Raw genomic sequence first — 22,166 nt, forward strand, 5'->3', positions numbered from 1 at the left:
GAAGTGCAGTGCAGGTAGACAATAAGTTGCAAGGTCACAACAAGGTAGATAGTGAGGTCAGAGTCCCTCTCTTCGTATAAGGGAACCGCTCAATAGTCTTAACAACATGGATCACTTCCTATATCTTGGGAGCCACCTCTCAGTGAGAGCAGACATTGATAATGAAATGAACCACACTTTTCAAAAACAGAGTGTAAATCTGGAACTATGGTCCACCAAGCAGCAGGGATCCCCACCCTGCTGTAATGCTTTGGAGACATGGGCTGCTTACTGCATGCATCTCATATAACTACAGAATCACCACCAGTGCTGTCTCAGCAAAGATTTTCTAATCCATTGGCAGCATAGGTGGACCAATGTCAGCACATCTCCAGCTTTGAGGTTCTGATCATGGTGCGTGTGCCACATATCTGACACAAGACTCCTGCTTCCAACATGGTGAGAGATTTCCAAGAGGACAGAGAAAACTCTTCTCCTTGAAAAATTGTGATGTCCTCTTTGATTCAGGGAGATCCCTAATCCAAGTGAGTGAAGTATCCAGGAAGGCACTGAGCACCTTACATCCCTCTGGAAACATGCGGAGGCTAAACTCAGGAAGTGCACTACCATCCAAACAATCCACCCACCTTGTCCTGTCCAGCTCCACCTGCCCTACTGCTGCACCCTCCACCACACCCCTCGATCACCGTTGGCCAAAGAGCTCATCCCAGAGCCACAGCAGGATTCCTGCACAGGTCTCTTCAGCCACTAAGAGCGAAAGCAAGTCATCCTCAACGCTGAGGGACTGGCTAGGGAGAAGAATATTAGAAAAAACAGAAAGCACTGGAAACCCTCCACAGGTTAGGCCACATTGTGGAGAGAGAAACAGGTTAACGTTTCCATTCGATGGCCTTCTGATGAAAAATCATTGGCCTGAAATGTTAACTCTGTTTGTCTCTCCACAGATGCTGCCTGATCTACTGAGTATTTCCAGCATTTCCATTTTTAAATTTCAGATTTCCGGCATCTACATTTTATTTTTGCTTCTTGGTTCCTTTAAGAGCAGCCCTTCTATGTGTTTGCCCTTGTTTGTTTATGTACTTTGTTTATGTGTTTTGTACTTCAGGGTCAGTCTTTGATCCACTTTTTTTTATAGGCAGCTTGGTTCATATATTTATTTTTGGAATCAGCAACCTAACATCAATTGTGAACTGAGACTTTGTAAGATAAATAGCATAAATCAATAAAGACTCATTGTTGTGGGAGTGTTTCCTGAGTTTCAGTTAGGTGAGTATTCAATTAGTTTCGGCAGGTTTTGCAGTTTTCCATTCTGTGCTCTTGCCCAATAGTGTTGAGGGGTTTTCATTTAATCACTTCCACCGATTTCACAGTGAAAGGCCCTGTTGCAAGTGGGGGCAGTCGGAATTAATGAAGCTGAACTTTCGCCTTTTCTTTGAGTGCAGTTTGTTTATCTCGGATGAATGATTAAACCTTCTCGCTGCCATTTTCCTTCCCAGTAACTGGCTGAAACGACAGGACTAAAGCCAACTTAGAGTGAGAGCGCGGACAAATGGGTGAATAGTTAACTCTCAGGATCCTGGAGACCCCGAGTGCTTCTGGAGATTCGTTCTGGATTCAGAGAGAGAGAGAGAGAGAGAGAGGAGGGGACAGAGGGGAAACAATATAGAGATAGTTTTTGGAACAAGTCGCGTAAAGAGAGAGCTCCGAACACCACACCCGGTGAGCGGACTGAGAGTTGAAAGGTAAGTAGCACTTTCAGGGTCAGTCTGAAAAAAGACACTTTGGGTGTCAGTTTCCGAACTATTTCATTCCACAGATGATTTCGGGTATTTTTATAAATGTTTTGTATTACTTCTTTTGAAAGTTATTATGTTAATTAAATTCAACTTTGAGAAATAAGCTGCAAGGAAGGTGATCCTAAGTGCTATTGAACTGTAGGTGAATGATCCAGAGAGACTAAAAAGTCTGCGGTTTGGGAATAACTCGGTGTGTAGAGTGAGAGCGGCGCAGAGAGAAAGAATCTTACTCCTTGGTAAATTATTACGTGCGTCTAAGTCTAATCACCCTGAATAAAAGCTCTTTAATTTGCGCAGTGTTTTTAAATGTGTGTTGGGGGGGGGGGGGGGTTGCAAGTCGCACAGGGAATTGTTAAGGAATGATTTTTTTCAGAAAATAAGGTTTTTTTAAAATTCAGATTTGAAACATGTCGTTTATTATTTAAATGCTCACGCTCACGCAAACATACCAACACACACGTCTTAAGGGACAATGGGAGCTGAAAAAAAATTGTTAATCATTTGGGAATAGCCCAGAAATTTAAAACTAGATTTGGTGCAGTTTGATGTGTCTGTCTGCTTAAACTGTCCTAAGTGATCAAATCCCTATAACGTTAATGCCATGAACAATTGTTAGTTCCATTACAATCCCTCGGGTATTGAAGCAGTCCATTACCTGCATGCAGATAACATTTAGGTGTGGCCATTTCCAACAAAAGATACTGTCACCCTCCCCATCCTTCACATTACCATAGCTGGGCCCCCCACCCTCAGTGTCCTGGGGAGAAGTGTTACCATTGACCAGAAACTCAACAGGATAGCTCAGAGACTAAGTATTGTGCACCAAGTCACGTGCCTCTTGAATCACAAAACTCTTTGCATCACCTTCACGCCACAAATCAGGAGTGTGTTGGAATTATCTCCACTTCCCTGGATGAATGCAGCACCTACAACACTGGAAAAGCTTAATACCATCCAGGACAAAGCAGTCCATTTGACTGGCACCCCATCAACCTCACTAACCATTCATTCCATCTTCTAACATGGCACCATGATTGCAGTGTGTGCCATCTACAAAATGCATTGTGGTTACTTGCCAAGGTATTCCAATGGCATGACCCAAAACCATGACCTCTACAACCTAGAAGAGCAAAGACATCAAACCCATTGCTCCTAACTGTGGATTTATATCACACTTGTATAAGATTGGACCAAATTCCTGGGAGTGTTGGAGCTGGCTTCTTATCCTGGGGAAGGGTGAACTTTAATCTAGAGCTTTAAACTAGTAGAGTCATGGGGTTGTACAGCAGAGATGGGCACTTTGGCCCAAATTGTCCATGCCAACCAAGATGCCAAACTGAGCTAGTCCCATTTGCCTGCATGTGGCTCATGTCCCTCTAAACCTTTCCTATCCACGTACCTGTCCAAATGACTTTTAAATGTCATATTGTACCCACCTCTACCACCTCCTCTGACAGCTCGTTCCATATACATACCACGCTCTGTGGGAAAAGTTGCCCCTCAGGTCTCTCTTAAATCTTTCCCCTCTCATTTTAAACCTATGCTCTCTAGTTTTGGATTTCCTGATGCTAAGGAAAAGACTTTGGCTATCCACCTTATCTATTCATCCCTTTTATTTTATAAACCTCTTCAATTTATAAACCTCAGATTTTATAAACTTCTATAAACCTCGCCCCTTAGCCTCCTACACTCCAGAGAAAAAAGTCCTACCCTATCCAACCTCGCCTTAATAACTCAAACCCTCCAGTCCCAGTAACATCCTCATAAAGCTTTTTTGCACCCCTTCCAGTTTAATGACATCCTTCCTATAGCAGGGTGACTAGAACAGTACGCAGTACTTCAAATGTGTCTTGTACAGTTGTAACGTGATGTCCCAACTCTTGTACTCAATGCCCTGACCAATGAATCAAGAATGCCAAAAGCCGCCTTCACCACCCTGTCTGCCTGTGTCACCACTTTCACGGAACTATGTACCTATACCCTCTAGGTCTCTCTGCTCTACAACACTCTTCAGAGTCCTACCTTGTTACTGCACTAGTTTGGCCTTACCAAAATGTTGTGAGCGGACCACCAACTTTAACTTTAGGGCTGCGGGGTTGATCACCTCTGATGCACACCCCTCACCCCTACACGCTCACCATATGGTGCTGGGACCAATGATCGATGGCTATGTTCACAGCATCTGTCACTGTGCACGCAGGGTTTGTCATTTTACAAGATCACCATTCCATTAATAACTTGCCCTCCTCAAATTGACTGGCAAAATTGTTAGTTCAAGTTTGGGTCCTGCTGTAAGGAATTAGGTTGTGTTGTTTAGGTTTCAGTGGCCCTGTTTACTCTACCACTGTGGGACTTGAAGGGCTCTGAGTAGATCCCAGCCTGTCTTAAGTTTAATTTACTTATTGACAAGTTTTCCATCAGGGCCTCTTCCCTTAGGTCCCACCCCACCCCCCAAACTAACAACCCTTGACTAACACATCTCCCAAACGTCAACCTCTCACCCCTGCCTCTAAGTCCACCACTGCCACCAGCTGACCCTTGACCTGACCACCTACACTCCTTTCCCTCCCCTCCAACCCCTGGCCTCTCTTCCCTCAGACCCAGACACCTGCTTTCCTCCATGCACCTTGCACTGGTGTAGCATATAAATGAAAGCCCTTTCAACCTGTAAGGCCAGCTCGGTGGCTCCTGATACCTTGACCCTTGGATCATGTGGAATCTTTAAGCATCGGACATGACTAAACCGATCATTAACCCACCTCACCACAAACAGTTAAAGCCTCCACTGTGGCCAGCACAGAATGACTCGCATTGAATTCTGATTTACTCCAACTCTGCTGGAGAATCCCTGAATGCTAAAGGCTGATCTTAGATGAAGTTGCATTCAACTGTCATTTCAAAGACTGAGCTCTCACCTCTGTGATGATGATAGCAACTGTGCTTGGGTGTGTCTCCCTGACCTTCATGCTGTTGGACATGTAAACACTAACACCCAGTACCTAAAATGCAGAATAAGCTGAAGCAGAGAGAGTCTGAATTAAAAGTGCATTTGGCTGAGTGGTGTCAGTCTGGGTTAATTATTGGGTGTTCATCAGATGTGCAGAGCTGTTGTGGACACAATGCGCCATTTCAGTAAGGCTGACGTTGCTTATTCTGCGGTTGTTGTCATTGGTTAAGTTTTTCTCCTCTTGTGTTTATTTCTAGGTCCCTTTGCCAGCACAATGTATGAGAGTCGACCCTTCGGCAGCCCCCCTGCTTACAGCCCGGCACAGTACAGCCCACCTGTGGCCTACAGACCCTCTGTGGGCAGCTTTGAATATGATGTGAATTCACCTCCACCGGGCTCTTACTACATTGAAGATAAGCCGCAGCACTTCTACAAGTGGAGCTCCCCACCAGGGATCATTCGCATTTTAGAAGGAATTGTTATCATCCTGTGCCTGGCTATTTTTGCCTGCGTGGCGTCGACATTGCAGTGGCAGTATGGTTATGGTTATGGCTTGGGCATTGGTGGCGGACTTGGAGGAGGTGGCTACTACCCTGGGTTGGGAGGCAGCGGCTACTACCCAGGAATGGGAGGAGGAGGTTATTATCCCGGGATGGGTGGCTATGGCTATGGAGGCACCACTGACCCCAGGGCCGCCACTGGCTTCATGATTGCGATGGCGGCAATCTCGTTCATCGTGGTGCTGGCCTTCTTCATCATCAGTGTCAGCAAGTCCCACAACTCCAGGAGTCGGAAGTTTTACCTGTTGGTGTTGGTATTCAGTGCTATTCTAGGTGGGATGGAACTGATTGCCAGTATTGTGTACATCATGGGTGTGAATCCCACGGCTGGCAGCGGAGGATCCATGTACTACAGCCAGATCAGGATGGTATGTAGCCAGTTCTATTCAGGAGGAGGAGCAATGATGTTGGGGAATCAGTATCTCTATCACTACTGCGTTGTGGATCCTCAGGAGGTGAGTCACTCTTTACTATTACTGTGTCCTGGCCTTTCTTAGAGCTCTACTTTGATTCCTGTGTAAATTTGTTGTAAAACATGATAAAGTTCATGATCTCAAAGTATCTTGATTGTGAAATGCACCAAGTCATAAATATAAGGAAGCTTTTTGATTTTGTTTTGCTCTCTGTTGAGCCACTCATTCACAGGAACATGGCAACGGGGGAGATTTGTATTTGCACTCTATTTAAGCTTTTTGGCTCCATCCTGTTTAATATCCTTACATAACAAAGATCTTAAATTCTCTGAGTGACCCTCAGCATCCACAATTTTAAGTCGAGGTAGGATGAGGGTGAGAGAGAGAGAGAGAGAGAGACACACACCTCCTTTCTGTATGATAAAGTTCTTCCTGACAATAGTCTTAAACAACCTAGTAGCCTAGTAATTTCTAGGATAGGGAAATGTTCGGCACAGCTTTGTGAGCCGAAGGGCCTGAATTGTGCTGTAATTGTTCTATGTTCTATGTAACCTGGCTCTAGATCTGTTCTGGACTCCCTCATCAGGGGAAATAGTTGGTCTTTCTCTACCGTATCAAACAACTCAGTTGCATTGCCCTCACTGCATTGTTTATGCAATCTTTTCTCCTGATTTATTTCTTTCAAGCCCAGGTTCCTCCAAGTCTTGTTTCTCCTTCCTTTGGCATGGGGCCCAGAACTGAACAGTTTGCTCCAGGGGTCACTCAAGACTCAATGTTTAAAAATTATGACTCCCTTCTATTTGCATTCCAACCAGTTTATGATAAGGCAAGTATACTGTAATCTTTTTGATTGCATTCTGCCTTATTTGCTAGTTGGTCTGTGTATAGTCAAGACACTTTCTCAGTGCTGTTGGGGAAGGTGTTGCAGGACATGGATCCAGTGATAATGAGGGAATAGTGAAATATTTCCCAGTCAAGCTGATGTGTGACTGGGAGGAAAACATCAATTGGTTGTGTTCCATATGCCAACCACTATTTTCCTTCTAGGCTGTAGAGATTATGAATCTGGGAAGTGTTGAGAAAGTCTAGACAAGCAACTATGGTGCACACTGCAACCAAGGGGGCACCTTGTAGATGGTGCACACTGCAGCGTGGTGCACTGGTGGTGAAGGAGTAAAGTTTAGGGTGTTGGAGGGGTCAATCAAAAAAGCTGATTTGTCTTGTTGCACTTTGAGTATGTTGTTGAAGTTGCACTCATCCAGGTAAGTGGATCGTATTCCTGCCTTGTGCCCTTTTTTTGCATGTGTCTTGTGTGGAAACATGTAGAATGCTTCCTGAAAGCCTATTTGAGTAGAAATTATGGACACTCCTTAATACAACATGGCAATAGCTTCACTTAAAATATGCATTTCAGTTAGATTAGTCAGATATGACCCACCCTTCACAGCTCGTGTTTATCCAAGTGTTCAGTCACTCTGTGAATAAGGACAGGTTCTAGAAATCCCGAGTAAACTCTGGCCAGGGTTTAGAGAATGTCCCATAACTTGTTAATGTCCCAGCTGGAGAGAGGTTAAGATGACCCAGGGTTTCTGATCACTACCTGGGAATTAGGACCAACTCCAGGGATTGACCCAGAACTCCATGACTTTATACAAATTTCTAGGAGACACCTATAAACAACCCAAGGAAGAACAAAAGTAATGCTACATTCTTCAAACAATTTTGTGTAATTTAGATTTTACAATATCAGGCCTGTGGAGGGGACCAGTGAAGGACAATGGCAGGCAAACAAAAATGACCTGATGAAAGAGTCCATTTGCTTTAAGGTTAGCAGAGGATAGTGGACAATATCAGGTTGGGGGTCAAATGGCAAATATTGCAGATGCTGGAAATCTGAGAAGATGGAGAAAGCTGGAAATACTCAACAGATCAGGCAGCATCTTTGGAGAGAGGAAAACAAAGTTAACACTTCAGGTTGATGACTCATTTGGGAGGGTGTCAGTCTGATGAACTGACCTTGTCCATTCCACTTGTCAGCGATACACAAGAGATATGTTGATCAGACCAATGTCTGAAATATAAAGCTGGTCTCGGTAGTAGCGACTGTGGAATCACTGGATAGCAATTAAAAATCCAGTTGGTTTACTGATATTCTTCATGGAAGGAAATCTGTCATCCTTGCCCAGTCTGGACTAAGGGTACCTTCAGACTCACAACATTATTGACTTTTATCCACCTTCTGAAATGGTCTAGGAAGCATGGATAAATAGAGATTAGGCAATAAGTGCTGTCCTTGACAGTGACACCTACTGCCAATGAATTAAAATAAACTGAGATAAATGTAGAATTAAATTGTCTTCTTATCAATAATTTCATTGGCGGTTATGGTTGAAGGTTGATACTGTAGTCTCCATATTCAAACTAATGGAGCACAGCCTGAGTCAGACCTTGTAATTAATCTCACGGGCTGTCAGTGGAAAAATTTGAGACTGGTTTTCAGGAGATTTTGTCAGGATTTTTCCAAAAATGATAGATCCAGTGGAAAATGGAGTTTGAAGGAACTTTGGTCAGGCTTCGCAACTCTCTTGGAATTTATTATGAGTTCACTGAAATGAATGAAGCAACACAATAGAAACTAATTCTTCAGATTCACCTAACTGTCCAGCCATATATACAGTTTTAGGTCAGAGACTATGTATCCTGCAGCAAGTGACTTGCTTCCTGGCTCCCAAAGCCTTTCCAGCATCTACAAGGCACGGTCAGGAGGATGATGGAACATTCCCGCTCTCCTGGATGGATGCAGCTCCAATAACTCTTAGGAAGCTTAGCACAATCTGGGACAAAGCAACCCATGTGTTTGGCACCCCATCCACCACCATAAAAGACCATTCCTGCGGCGTTCCATGTCTGCAGTGTGTGTCACCTGCTGTTGTAGCCTGGGTTGATATGAGGCACCTCCCAAATCCAGGACCTCCACATGGGCAAGGGCAGTAGGCACACAAAATAACTTCAGCAGCAGCTGTTCAAGAAGGCAGCTCACCCTCTATGGTGCCATTGGGATTGGGCAATAAATGTTTTGCCAGAAATGCCTTCAGCTGTGAAAGAAATAAAAGTTGGTTCATAAAATGCCATACCTTGTAGTTCCTTTGGAAAGAAACAGTAGTTGAAGCCATAAAAGAACACCATAAAATCACATACTATTAATTGTTTATGGTATGGTAAATCAGGTGGAGCAAAGCTATAGGAACCACCATGCTCTTATCAGGGACAGAGAAGGCTCAAGTAGCCAAATGGCCTACTCCTCTTCCCATTTCTTGTGGGAACATCAGTGCGGAAGAGTTAAAAGCATTGCAAAGAGAAAGTGTAAGAAAATGTCGGCTCTGTGAGATGACTTCAACCTGCTCCCTCTCAACCACTAACTGACCTACAATGCATATCCAGGGTTTACAGTTTCTATTTATATTTTCTACCTGTGGCTCTTCTTCACTCCAGAGCTCCCTCCCATCTGAACTAATTAACTCTTTTTTTTCAAAAGGAGGCAGTCAAGAGTCATTTTGGAGAAGGTTGCCAGAATGGAAGACACATTGGGTAGCATCTCACTCTGGGTCAGAAAGTCATGGATTCGAGTTGGGCTCCACAAGTTGAGCACACAATCCAAAAGTTTCCCCGTGCAATACTGAGGGAATGCTGCAGTGTCAGAAGTGCCATCTTTCAGATGAGAGATTCAACTGAGATCCTGTGTATCCTTTCACTCAAAGGAGCATTTCACAGCCTCTGGAGAAGAGCACAGGCCAAATTGTGATCACAATTTAAAAGATAATTTGATAATTGCTCAGCTCCCCATGTCCTGACTCTCACTAAGTATCATTCACTCATCAGCCCAGCACCAGACAATCCACACAGGGTCCTGTTATACACTCTCAAATCTGAAAATCTTATCTTTGTTTTCATGCCCTCCTCCTTCCTATTTCTGAGACCTGCTCCAGCCCTGTCTCCCTCTGGGATCTCCTCCCACGCTAACCTTTTCCCCCTCCCCCTCCCCCTCCCCCTCCCCCTCCCCCACCTTCCCCTGCCCCCCACCCCACCCATGAAGTAAGGAACTTCTTAAAACCTCTTGACCAAACTTTGACAATCTGCCCTACTACCTGCTCCTGATTTTGTTGGATAATGCTCCTTTAAAGACTTTGTGATGTTTTGCTGGTTTATAAAGTGAGTAGTTTTTATCTCACCCCAACTTGCCGTGCATAGTTGCTGCAGTATTTCCTACATTACAACGGAGACTACACTGAATTATTTGTAAGCTGCTTTTGGCCACCCTGGGGACGTTGAAAATACAACGCAAATTCCAGCTTTATATGGGCTTTGTGTGCAATCTCTTGACTGATGGCATTACGTGACTGAACCGAGGGCAGAGAGTTTTTTTGTTAGGTTTGCACTGGGAGCCCTGCTGTTTATGTTGCATATAAATATTACAGTTCACTTTGCCCCAGGAGCATTCTCTGTTGTTATCTGTAACTAGAGGGATGCAAACCATTAGGTGTGCAGATTTTAATGGTATTTGCAGCCATGATCCTGGACTTTGAGTTGTGTTGCAAACTCTCCTAGAGCAACTCTGAAATGATCTGGAATTAACCCTTTGGAGACGGCTAGGAGCAAAACCCAAACAAAATTATAGAGCTTTTTGTAACATTTTTCTCAGCTGATTTTGGTTACAGAAGTATTGGTAAAGATGAGGCCACTCAGGTCAAGAGTGGCAGGGCATCCCAGATGGGTGTCAACAAAAATTCAAAGATGTTGAAGCGACCAGAATTGGAGGAGCCCAGAGATGAAAGGCTTTTCAGGGCTATGGAAGATTACAAAAATAGAGAGGGGTGAGTCTATGAAGGGATTTGAAACTAGGGCATTACTGAAATGAGATCTGATGAAAAGTCATTGATCTGAAATTTTAGCTGTCTTTTTCTCTCCATAGATGCTGTCTGAGTATTCTTCTGGCCTAGGATTGAAACCCCACTAAAACTAATGCATGTCCTGATGCAGGGCTTCAACCCAAAATGTCGACAATTTCTTTCCTCCCACAGATGCTGCTCGACCTGCTGAGTTCCTCCAGCAGTTGTTTGTTGCTCCAGGTTCCAGCATCTGCAGTCTCTTGTGTCTCCATAATACCAGGGAAGTATTGGCCCAAATCTTGTGGATGGAGTCAAGAGATCCTGACCTTTGAACTCTGGGATCATGCCTTGTAATCCATCCCTGGCAGATCTTCTCCAAACAGAAAAGTCACCTCCACTACCCTGGAAGAAAAGTCAAATTAATGTCACTTTGAATATCCTAAGGCTACCATAGATCTTGGGGTTTTAGGCTCTTAATTTAAAAAAGAGATAAATTGTTAGAAATAAATCAAAAATTTTAGACAAAAAGTCTCAGTTCATCCATAGCTCAGGGGGCAACATGTTCATCTCTGTCAAAACTTTAGTGGCTCCACGTCTCACTCCAGGGAACTGAGCTCCAGAATCTGAGCAGACATACAAATGCATCGCTGAGGGAATTAGGCAGAGTTAGATGGGCCATCTTTTGGACTACTCATTAAGCCAGGGCTCTGTCTGATTTGTAAGCTGGCCTGAAAAATTCCATGGATTTGTTCTTCAAAGCAGAAGGGTGTTTCTCAGTGTCCTGGGGTCAATAGTTATCCTTCAATTAATGTCACCTAAGTAGAAAATCTTGCCATTTACATGTTGTTGTTTGTGGGAACTTGCTGTGCACAAATTGGATCTCTCGTTCCCTTGACTTCAAAAAGTGCCAAATTGGCTGTGAAGCACTGGAAGAAGTCCTAAGGTTGTGAAAGGTGCTACAAAAATGTAGGCTATGGCTCCTAATGTGCATTGGCTGCTAGTCCAGATGAATACTCAGACAGCATCTATGGAGAGAAAAAGATAGCCAAAATTTCAGATCAATAACTTTTTGTCTCATTCCAGTAATACCCTAGTTTCAAATCCCTCCATAGACTCACCCCTCTCTACTTCTGTAATCTTACATAGCCCTTAATAGCCTTTCATCTCTAGGCTCCTCCAATTCTGGCTTCTTCAACATCTTTGAATTTCGTTGCTTTGATGTTGACATCCATCTGGGATTCTCTCGCTAAACCTGCCCACTTCTACCACTGACTCCTTTAGGATGCTCCTCTACCAATCTGACCAGGCTGCTGGTCCTTTGTCCTAATATTTCCTCACGTAGCTTAGCATCGTTTGTTTGAGAGTGCACCCATGAAGATCCTTGGGATCTTTTACCACTCAAGGGTACACATAAGTATAAATTGATGTCCTACCTCTTTATTTATGGATAGGGGCCGTCCCTGAGAGAGAGCGTGATTGGCAGAGACAAGCAGAGAGTGAAATGGAAAATATGCAAGACCAACAAATGCAGGCTGAGAGAAGCAGAGTGGGAAAGAAAAAAAGCACAGCAAAACAAGGTGGAGAGAGCAGGACAGAGCAGAGGGAGCAGTGGAATGATAAAGATGGAAACACGGTGAAACTCACAAACATATCAATGCAGACTGAGCACTGAAGCAAACTGACAGCCTCGGTGGTTTCTGGTAACCCAGCACTGAGCTGATGCTAATCCCACTTCTGTCTGTTTCCATAGGCCGTGGCAATTGTCTGTGGGTTTCTGGCGGCGCTGGTGTTTTGCGTCATTGCGTTCTTTGCTCAAAGGGTACGGCACAAAATATGGAAATATGGGAAGCCCAATATCATCTGGGATAAGAACTTTGCTGGTGAAGAGGTGGGACCAAACGTGGAAGAATGGGTAAGTGAACACGTTGGGTGTCACTGGTTCAATCACCAGTCAGTGAGTTAGAGAACCTTGGCTGAACTGTCTGGGTGGAGCATCTAACTGTGTGAGAGGGTCAGAGAAACCTGACCAAGGCACTCTGATGCACTGTGTTCAACCCAGTCACAACAGAGAAAGGGTGGATAAACATTGGGAGTGAATAGGTCTCATGCTTTGGAAGACAAGGGGCACTAAAGGAGTATCCTCAGTTGGCCAGGAATGAATATTTGACAGGGTGAATACTTTGGACCTTGGCTTGTTTCACTTTGGGATTACACATTACTTGCACAGAAACTTCTCTTACAATATAAATGGAAGGGATATGAATGGGTTTGGTATCCATGGGGTGCCATTGAATTTATTAGGTGGGAAGATTTCATGATGGGAGGTTGGATCTATGGACTGCAGCAGAGGTTCAATGGGAGAGAAGAGTCTATGTGACGGAGGAGAGAGCTTGATAGACAAACGAGGCTTTTCTTAAACTGTGCTTCCTGATGCTTTCTTAGAGTGATGTAGGTAGCTTTTCCAAATAGTGCTTGGCAGGATTGGGTCAGCATTTTTCTTTAATTTAGGATCCTCACAATCAATAGAGAAAGGGAATTTTCATCTTATTTCTGCAATTATTTCATAACCAGAGCGTCAGGAAAAGTGGATTGTCAGAGGGCGCGTAACAGGAATATTCAGTGGCCCTGTAAAGTTTTGCTCTACTTGAGAACAACACCAAAATCAATATTTGATGCACAGTGATTGGATTTGTCACCTGCACAAAGTCATGCAAAGTTGCTATCATTTAGATAAAGCCTCAGCTCTCTGACCTCTATTGTTAACTGATGCAGTTTTGTTTCCCACTCTCCAGGATGAAATAAAAAGCATCTCTTCCCCAAAACACATCTGTGGTGTCTTCACAAAACAATGACTCGTCAATGATGGACTGATCTCTCTGAGATTTGTTTCTCAGTATCACAACTTCTTGAAATATTGCTCCATATTCCCAGCCAACTCTTTGATTCCTCACTGCAAGGGGTCCTGTGTGAGGCTGGGTGAATTATTCAACCCCCAGTCTCTGACAATTTTGCATTCCTTTATCACCCTCAATGTGGTTTTTAAAAAATATCCCAAGGCGCTTCGCATATTGGCACAGAGCCACGTTAAGAGTGATTAGTGCAGGTAATCAAAGGCTTGGCCGAAGAGTATATGTTTTATGAAATGTCTTATTAGAGGTGTTTCTCAGTTGCCAAAAAAGAGGAGTTGGGTTAATTGACTACTGTAAATTACCCTGCATGTGGATGAATTTTAGAATCTGGGGGAATCGATGAGGGTGTAAGGAGATTAAAAAGCCACATGTCCATCATCTTCTAGTGAGGACAAAGGATGCCAAGCATCTTATCCAGGTTTCAATAGTGAGGACCTCTACTCCACTGCCTGCTCTCCGTGACTGCAGATATTTTGCTGGATATTGGTACCTGGAAATTGGAACAAAACACTTCTGGTTTATTATTGCAGTACACTTTGAGCAGCCTACAGTGTTGTGGAGCTGCCCAGTCAGGTCTCCTGATGTCAGCAGGGTGACCCACTTAATAATGAGAATAATGAGAAGTAACTCCCAGATGCTCCTGGTTGTACTAAGACCATATCACAACAGCACTCAGTTATGCCTTTGGGCTCCAGTTTATGTTAGGTAGGTGAGGAATGGACATTGTGTGAATAGTAACATTAGGTGTCATATGACACTGAGAGAACGTCAGGCACACTGGTGAACTTCATGTCTGGTGGCACCCATGCCGGTTTTCACATTGGCATAATTTCACCCAGATTTTCAGTGCAATCCACTCCAATTATTTTTTGTTTGTTTTCACAATTAGCATCTAAAGTAGGCTAATTGATCTAATTTCTAAGCATGGGCATCTGGCAGTGGATAACACCCTACCCACTGCTCTGGCCAACATCAGCTAACCAACCTGTTGGACATAGAACCAAGTTATCAGAACAAGCTGACAAGCCTTTCTTTGTTGTGCCCTTGCCTCCTTAATCTGACACATTCCTCTATCACTCCTATACAATCAGGCACAAATATTGACTCAAACCCAATCTCCAAGCCAGAGAGAGGAGAGGCACCTTCCCCACAGCTTGTTAATGTGCTGTCTCCTTCTGGGAGATGTTAAATAGCAGCCATGTTAATGGAGTTTATTCTTGCCACCCAGTTTTATCAGCTTCTGGTGGAATGCTTGATGATTGCTCCATTGTGCCACCAAGCTCTGTTTGCTTTTTGATAAATTTGCTTTCGGTTGAATTACTGATTAACTTAATTGTAGTTGCTTTGGTTTCACTCACTCACAGTCCCACCTCAATGCCACAGTCTAAATCATTTCCCGCTGCCAACCCACATTGTGTAGAGGCCCAGAGGCTAAGTCAGAAAACCTCCAATCATTCACTTTATTTAAAAGTGCAATGGGGAAAAGAAAATAAGGAAAGACTTGCATTTATAAATTTCCTGTCAGGAGGTCCAAAGTGCTTGACAGTCATTAAAATAATGAAGTGTAGTAGTCATTGTTATAAATATAGCAGTCAATTTATGCACAGCAAGGTTCTCACAAACTGCACTGTTAATGACCAGATAATCCATTTGATGTTGTTGATTGTGGGATAAACGTTGGTCTGATCACCAGAAAGAACTCTCCTTCGAAGCAGCCCCATGGAATGTGTGGGAGCAGACAAAATCTTTGTTTAAATTCTCGAATGAATTTGACCTCTGACAGCGTGGCATCTCTCCAATACTGCAGGGAACGTTGGCTTGACCATTGATTCACAGTTTGTGGTGCCTGGCTACCCAGCGGTTATTTCCATTATGAAGGGTTATGTGTTGGTGAAGGAACATCAACAATGTTAGGTTATCGGAAAAGACACTTACAGATTAGGTTATAGTGATTGGGAGAGAACAAGCATTTGTTTGAAAACCTATAGATCTCTGGCTGCAGGAAATATGAGGGAAGATAAGGGGTGCTACAGCTTTAAGATTTACCAGCCCAACAACTGCTTTTAATATTAGCAGCACTATCACAGCAAGACATCCCGAGACATTTCACAGGTGCATGGTCAAATAATCTTTTACACAAGTTATACAGAAGATATTAGGATGGGGATCCAAAGCTTAGTCAAAAAGATTTAAATATTTCTGTAAAGGGAGAGTGAGAAATAGTATTCTATACTTAGGATCCAGGCAGCTGAAGCCACCCTTGCCTGTGGTGAAGTGACTAACATTCAGTATGCTGCAGAACTGGAGCAGTGCAGGATGCCAGAGGGTTATGGGGCTGGAGATGTTACAGATATGGGGAGGGATGAGTGACTTAAAAGTAGGTATGAGTCAGAGAAAGGCCAATAAACTTCTGATTTCAACACTGGTAAGAGGAAATATTCAGAGGATGGGGAATTTTAACAAGAGAGTGGAAAGTTTTGATGGAGCCCTATGGTATCACTGGAAGAGGCAGGGTGAGTGGAGAAGCTGTCCTGTAGAGATGGAGTTGATTTATTAATCAAAGTAGTCATCTGTTTGCCTTGCGTTGGAGTAGCTGCTGATTACACCTGGCAAATCCCGTACGTGGCCTATGTCCTTCTGTTGCAAAGTAGGGTCATAGACTTACAGAGTTCCTTGTACCCAGCACCTTCTGTGTGAAAATGTTGGCCCCTCAGATCCCTTTTAAATCTTTTCCCTCTCACCTTAACGTGTATGCCCACTAATTGTAGACTCCCCTGCCCTGGGAAAAAGATTGTGACCATACACCCTATCTATGCCCATCATGATTTTATCAACCTCCTACGCTCCAGGGAAAAAAGCCCCAGCCGATCCAATTCTCCTTGTAGCTTAAGCCCTCCAGTCCCAGTAACATCCTCGTGAATCTTTTCTGCACCCCCTCCAGCTTAACAACAACCTTCTTATACCCAGGTGACCAGAATTGCACACAGTATTCCAAGTGCGGTCTCACCAATGTTTTGCACAGAAAGGTAGTGAACAGCTTACATTGCTGGGCAAAGTTCTCCACAGTGCTCGTGTCTGGTTTTTGCACATCCAAGAAGCAGTTTGTTTTGATGTTTTCTGTTGATTTTGATGTTCAAAGGTAGTGTTCATCTAATTGCTCCCTGACACTAATTGGTGGAAGATCTGGATAGTAGTCCAGGGTCAGTGTCTGCAACTGGAGGGATTGGTCGGAATATCTGGGAGATTCCTATAGCCTGTTCTTTTGCATGGATCTGTCTCTGTGTGTCTGCGGTCCCTGGTTAGTTTGGATGTCATATTTCAGTTTTTTCTGCTTCATGAGGCTTCAGGAGGACTTGGCACCTTAAGCAGCTGGATTGGCTTCTACAGAGCATTGCAAATGGGTTAAACTAGTTATACGTTAACATTCTGTCAGTCTAACTCATTCTTTCCCTGGGACACAAAACCCTTAGACTCTTCATGTACACCGTCCACTTCAGCTTCTATTTCAATTGATCAGTATCTGCCCTTGAGCTTTTCCCTCACCCACATTCTGCAATGCACATTTACAATTCACCCTTAGATGCATTAAGGTGTCACATGTGGCTCAGTGTATTCTCACCTCTTGAGGCAGAATTTTGTGTAAGGGGGTCCCACTCAGGCGAGCAGCTCCCACTCAGACACCTGAGCCCCGTAATCTGGGGAGAAATTCCAGGTGTCAACACTGAGCTAGTGCTGCACTGTTGGAGATGGTGAAAGATTAAACTAAACACCACTCAGGTGGGCATAAGAAGTCATATGGCTGCTGTTTTGAAGAAGAGCAGATGATTTCTCCCCTTGTAGTCCTGGCCAATAGTTATTCCTCAACCAACATCATTTAGATAAAAGTATCTGGTACCGTCTATGGCATCCTGCCATGTGTAAAACGGCTTCTTTCTAACACTTAATAAAAATGCCTTATTGGAACTATTGGACGTCCTGCACTCCTGCAAGGAGAGACATGAATTCTATAGAGACCTTTTCCTTCCTAATTTAAACAGTCTGCTCCTCTACTTCTCTTAAAGTTACTCCTTAATAGAATGGACACCAACATGCTCATATCCGTGTAATCGTCAATCACCTGGTGTCGAACATCACACACAACTCAGCGTGGATTTATTTTGGAAAACTCAGGACTCTATTTATTCCCTCTAGCTATTTACCCCTGTGGGTGTGGAATCAATTTCAGGGTAGAACATTACAGGCCCTTTGGCCTACAATGTTGTGCTGACATTTTATCCTGCTCTAAGATCTATCTGACCCTTCCCTCCCACATAGCCCCCATTTCCCTATCATTCATGTGTCTATCTAAGAGTCTCTTAAATGTCCCTAATGTATCTGCCCCCACAACCTCTGCTGGCTGTGCATTCCATGCACCCACCACTCTGTGTGGGGAAAAAAAAACTTAACCCTGACTTCCCCCTTATACCTTCCTCCAATCACCTTAAAATTATGTCCCCTCGTGTTAGCCATTGTCACACTGGGAAGAAGTCTCTGACTGTCCACTTGATCTATGCCTCTTATCATCATGTACACCTCTATCAAGTCACCTCTCATCCTCCTCCTCTCCAAAGAGAAAAGCCCCAGCTCACTCAACCTATCCTCATAAGACATGCTCTCCAATCCAGGCAACATCCTGGTAAATCTCCTCTGCACCATCTCTATATCTTCCACATCCTTTCTATAATGAAGCGACCAGAACTGAACACAATACTCCAAGTGTGGTCTAACCACACTTCTATAGAGCTGCAACATCTCCTCGTGGCTCTTAAACTCATTACCCCGACTAATGAAGGCCAACACACCATACGCCTTCTTAACAACCCTATCGACCTGTGCAGCGACCTTGAGGGATCTATGGATGTGGACGCCAAGATCCCTCTGTTCCTCCACACTGCTAAGAATAAATATCCCTCTCATCTTTGGTTGAGGTTTCTTGATCCTAACAACAATAACGTCCATTTATTTAGCACAGTTGATGTAACAGGATGTCCTATGATGCTTCACGGGATTGTTACTTAGCACTGTAAAATTGGAACATGATGCATGATACTGTTAGTTATTGGTATGAGCCCTCTGTCTCAATATCTTATTATGTAATGTTAGGATGGGTGAACAAAATCATGGTCAAAGGTACAGGTTTTAAGGAGCTACTGAGTGTTTCTTGGGCTGGGAGCCAGTGTGGATCAGTGAGCACCGGGTGGATGGATGATTGGAATAGATGTGGACAGTATAAAATGAACAGTGGGTTGGAATGTCGCAGGAGGTACTGTGGCACAGTGCATCACAGCTTCAGTGGCCTGAGGTCAATCCTGACCGCTGACTCTGACTGTATGGGGTTTGCATCTTCTCCCTGTGACCACAGTGATTTCCTCATCAGGAAATGCTCCCATTTCCTCCCACATCCCAAAGACATGTGGGTTGGTAGGTTAATTGGTCACTGTAAATTACCTCCAGTACAAGTAAATGGTAGGAAATGGGCATGTGAGTGAGAATGGGTTGCAGCGCAACAAATGGATGAATGGGATTGTGGGCTTGCTCTGAGAGCTAGCATAATGGGCCAAGTGGCCTCCTTCTGCGTCATATATAAATGACAGAGCAGCCTGGAGAATCCATTCAGTCTGCACCTGTACCTTACTTTCTGGGAAATTGCTTCATTCAGGGAGCTGATTGCTTGCAGAGAACGCAACTGAAACTACCATGTAAAATATGATTGAAAGAGAAAAGGGAAGTGTGGTACATAGGGTTATAGGAGGGGAAAACAGACCTTTAAGCAGAGGTAATTAAATTCTTGGAGACACAGACTGTAGATGCTGGAATCAAACTGCTGGATGCAAAAGGCTGGTCGATGTTTCGAGTGGAGACTCTACATCAGGCTGCTTGACAAGCAAGGGGATGGAAAGTTACCCTGGGTAGACAGGACTGTGGTGTTGAGATCACAATCGGCTGTGAACTTATTAAATGGTGCACCAAGCTTGAGGGGCTGAGTGGCCTACTCCTGCTTCTAATTCGTATGTTCATACTAATCTTTCACAGACTGAACCCCGTCCAGACCAGTAAATAACAGTTTAATTTACTGTGGCATGAAAACTTCCCCAGTGGTTGACCTAATTAATGTTTCTGTGGGGATAGAGCCAGGTTCATTCTCTGTGTTAGATCAGCTGGTCTTATTGAGTTACTGGGAATGTGTGAAATGAGAATTGGCCATGATCCCTGTTGCTGAGCGCCCTCCACTGATGCTTAGCTGAAAGTGCAAGCACACACAAGTCCAGATTGAACTTGGCATTGATTCACCAAGCAGTCAAATAAACTGTTGTCACACGCACTCTAGATTCGTGCACAGTAATCAGCTGCAGTTGACTACCCGCTGTTGGTCCATAATGGGAATCCAATCCTAGTAAGATTCATAACCAAGGGGAGGAAATGTTAATGAGGAAGAGAATTTATAACACCTCAAACTTAAAATTCCCAATCTTTTTTTTCAATTCCTACCCCTACCACCAACTCCACCCACGCCATCCCCCAACAGTCTCGCTCCCTCCTTGTCCCTGCAACCTCCTCCACTGCTGCATCCCTCGGACCTTTTTGCGTTTCAGTCCTGGCCTCCTGATCAACATCTGCTCCAAACGCTCCACTATTGGTGGACACGCCTTAAGCTACTTGAGTCCTAACTCTGAAATTACCTCCCATTTTCTTTCCTTCTCCTCTAAGTCAGAAAGCTGTCAGTTCACAGCGTAGTCCAGAGTGTTGTGTGCAAAATATAGCCTGACTCTCCACTGGAGTTCTGAAGGAATGCTGCACTGCCAGAGGTGCTACCTTTCATGAGAGATATTAAACCAAGCTCCCATTTCCAATCTCAGGTGAAAGGAAATGATCCCAAATTCCTACATTGAAGGAAGCAGGAAGATTCTTCCCAACGTCCTTAGGGTTAGGGCTGTTCCTTGGCCAGGAGAAAAGTCTCCTAGCTAACAGTCCAATTGTTGCACATCAGCAGCTATAACCTGATTAGCTTGTCATTCATTCAGGCTATTCACTAATGTGCAATGGGATATGATTAAAATTACTCTCCTGCTGTAACTCACTCTCTCCAGAGAAAGTCTTGGTTTGAATTACAGAAAGTTCCAGAATAGGAATTGGCCATTCAGATCCTCAAGGTGTGCTGGTGTTTTTCTTCACAAATCACAGTCTAATCCTACTCTCTCCTCACTCGCAGAACCCTCTCATATCTTCACAATCTAATAACGCAATTCCCTTACGCCTCATATCTTTTACTATCCCACCCAATGTAATCGCACTCTCCCGTCACTTCCCACTCACTTTAATATTCCATCTGATCTTATCATACCTTTTCCTCACTCCCCATATCCTTTAACATCCCACCCAGTTTAACCCCACTTTTCTTCCACTCCCTGTGCCCTTTAATGTAGACTTGGCTATCAGATTTGCTGTAATAAGGTGGAAGATAAATTCATGGAATATACATCCTTGCTGAGGAAACAACTAGGGAAAAGATTATTTTGGATCACATTTTGTGCTATGAGCAAGGGTTAATTGATAATCTGATTATAAAGGGGCCTTTGGGGAAGAGTTGACCACAAAATGACTGAATCTGACATTGAGTTTGGAACATAGAAAATAGAATAATATGACAATGGAACAGATCTTTCAGCCCATCATGTGTGTGAACTGACTGCAATGCCAAATTAAACTAATCCCATCTGCCTGTATTTGGTCCATTTTCCCTCTATTCCCTGCCTGTTCATGTGTCTGTCTAAATGCCTCTCAAATGTTGCTATTGTATTTACTTCTACCACTGCCCCTGGCAACACATTCGAGGCACCTAACACTCTTTGCATAAAAAAAATTGCCTCATAAATCTTCTTTAAACTTTCCCCCTCTCACCTTAAACCTATGCCCTCTAGTATTTGATATCTCCACCCATCTATCTACCCTATCTATGCATCTAGTAATTTTATATAGTTCTATTAGGTTGCCCCTCAACCTCTGACGCTCCAGAGGAGGTGATGTAGTTCTTAAAACTAAACCAGGGAAATAAAGAGGAGATATGAGAGGAGAGTTGGTTGACTGAGGGAATACACTGAAAGGTATGACAACCAATCAGCAGTGGTTAGTATTTAAAAGAAATAATACAGAAGCTGCAAAAACAACTTTTTTGGGGCACAAAAACACAAAAGTAAAAATGATTCATCTCTGGATGACAAGAGAAATTAAAAACAACATTAAATCAAGGAAGAAGCTTATAAAGTTGCCAGAAATAGCCATAAGCCTGAAGATTGGGAACATCTTTGAGCTCAGCGAAGGAGGACCAAGAAATTTATAAAGAAAGGCAAGATAGAAAATGAGATTTGTCTGGCAAGGAATATACAAAGGCTTTTGCAGTCTGTTTTTAAGAATGTATAAAGATAAAGACTAGTGAAGGCAAATGTGGGCCCCAATGCCCAGAAGCCGGAGAATTTATAATGGGGAATAAGCAAATGGCAAAAAAAATGATGACTTTTTATCTGATTTAACAAAGTTGATGAACTGCAGGAACTACCAGTCAAAGAATTGTACCAGAGAAGATGTTGAGCTTAAAAACTAGTAAATCCAAAGGTCCCA

General features: G+C 43.6%; 1 protein-coding gene across 1 annotated transcript in view; it reads left to right on the forward strand.

Moving 5' to 3' along the window:
- LOC127582721 (uncharacterized) overlaps positions 1-22,166 on the forward strand; it is a 51,852-nt gene that overhangs the window by 17,834 nt on the left and 11,852 nt on the right. The window contains 2 exon segments of the mRNA XM_052038283.1: positions 5,001-5,758; positions 12,353-12,514. Of these exon segments, the coding sequence (XP_051894243.1) occupies positions 5,001-5,758; positions 12,353-12,514 (920 nt within the window).

The sequence above is a fragment of the Pristis pectinata genome, chromosome 24 (genome assembly GCF_009764475.1).
Source record: "Pristis pectinata isolate sPriPec2 chromosome 24, sPriPec2.1.pri, whole genome shotgun sequence".
Classification (NCBI taxonomy): domain Eukaryota; kingdom Metazoa; phylum Chordata; class Chondrichthyes; order Rhinopristiformes; family Pristidae; genus Pristis; species Pristis pectinata.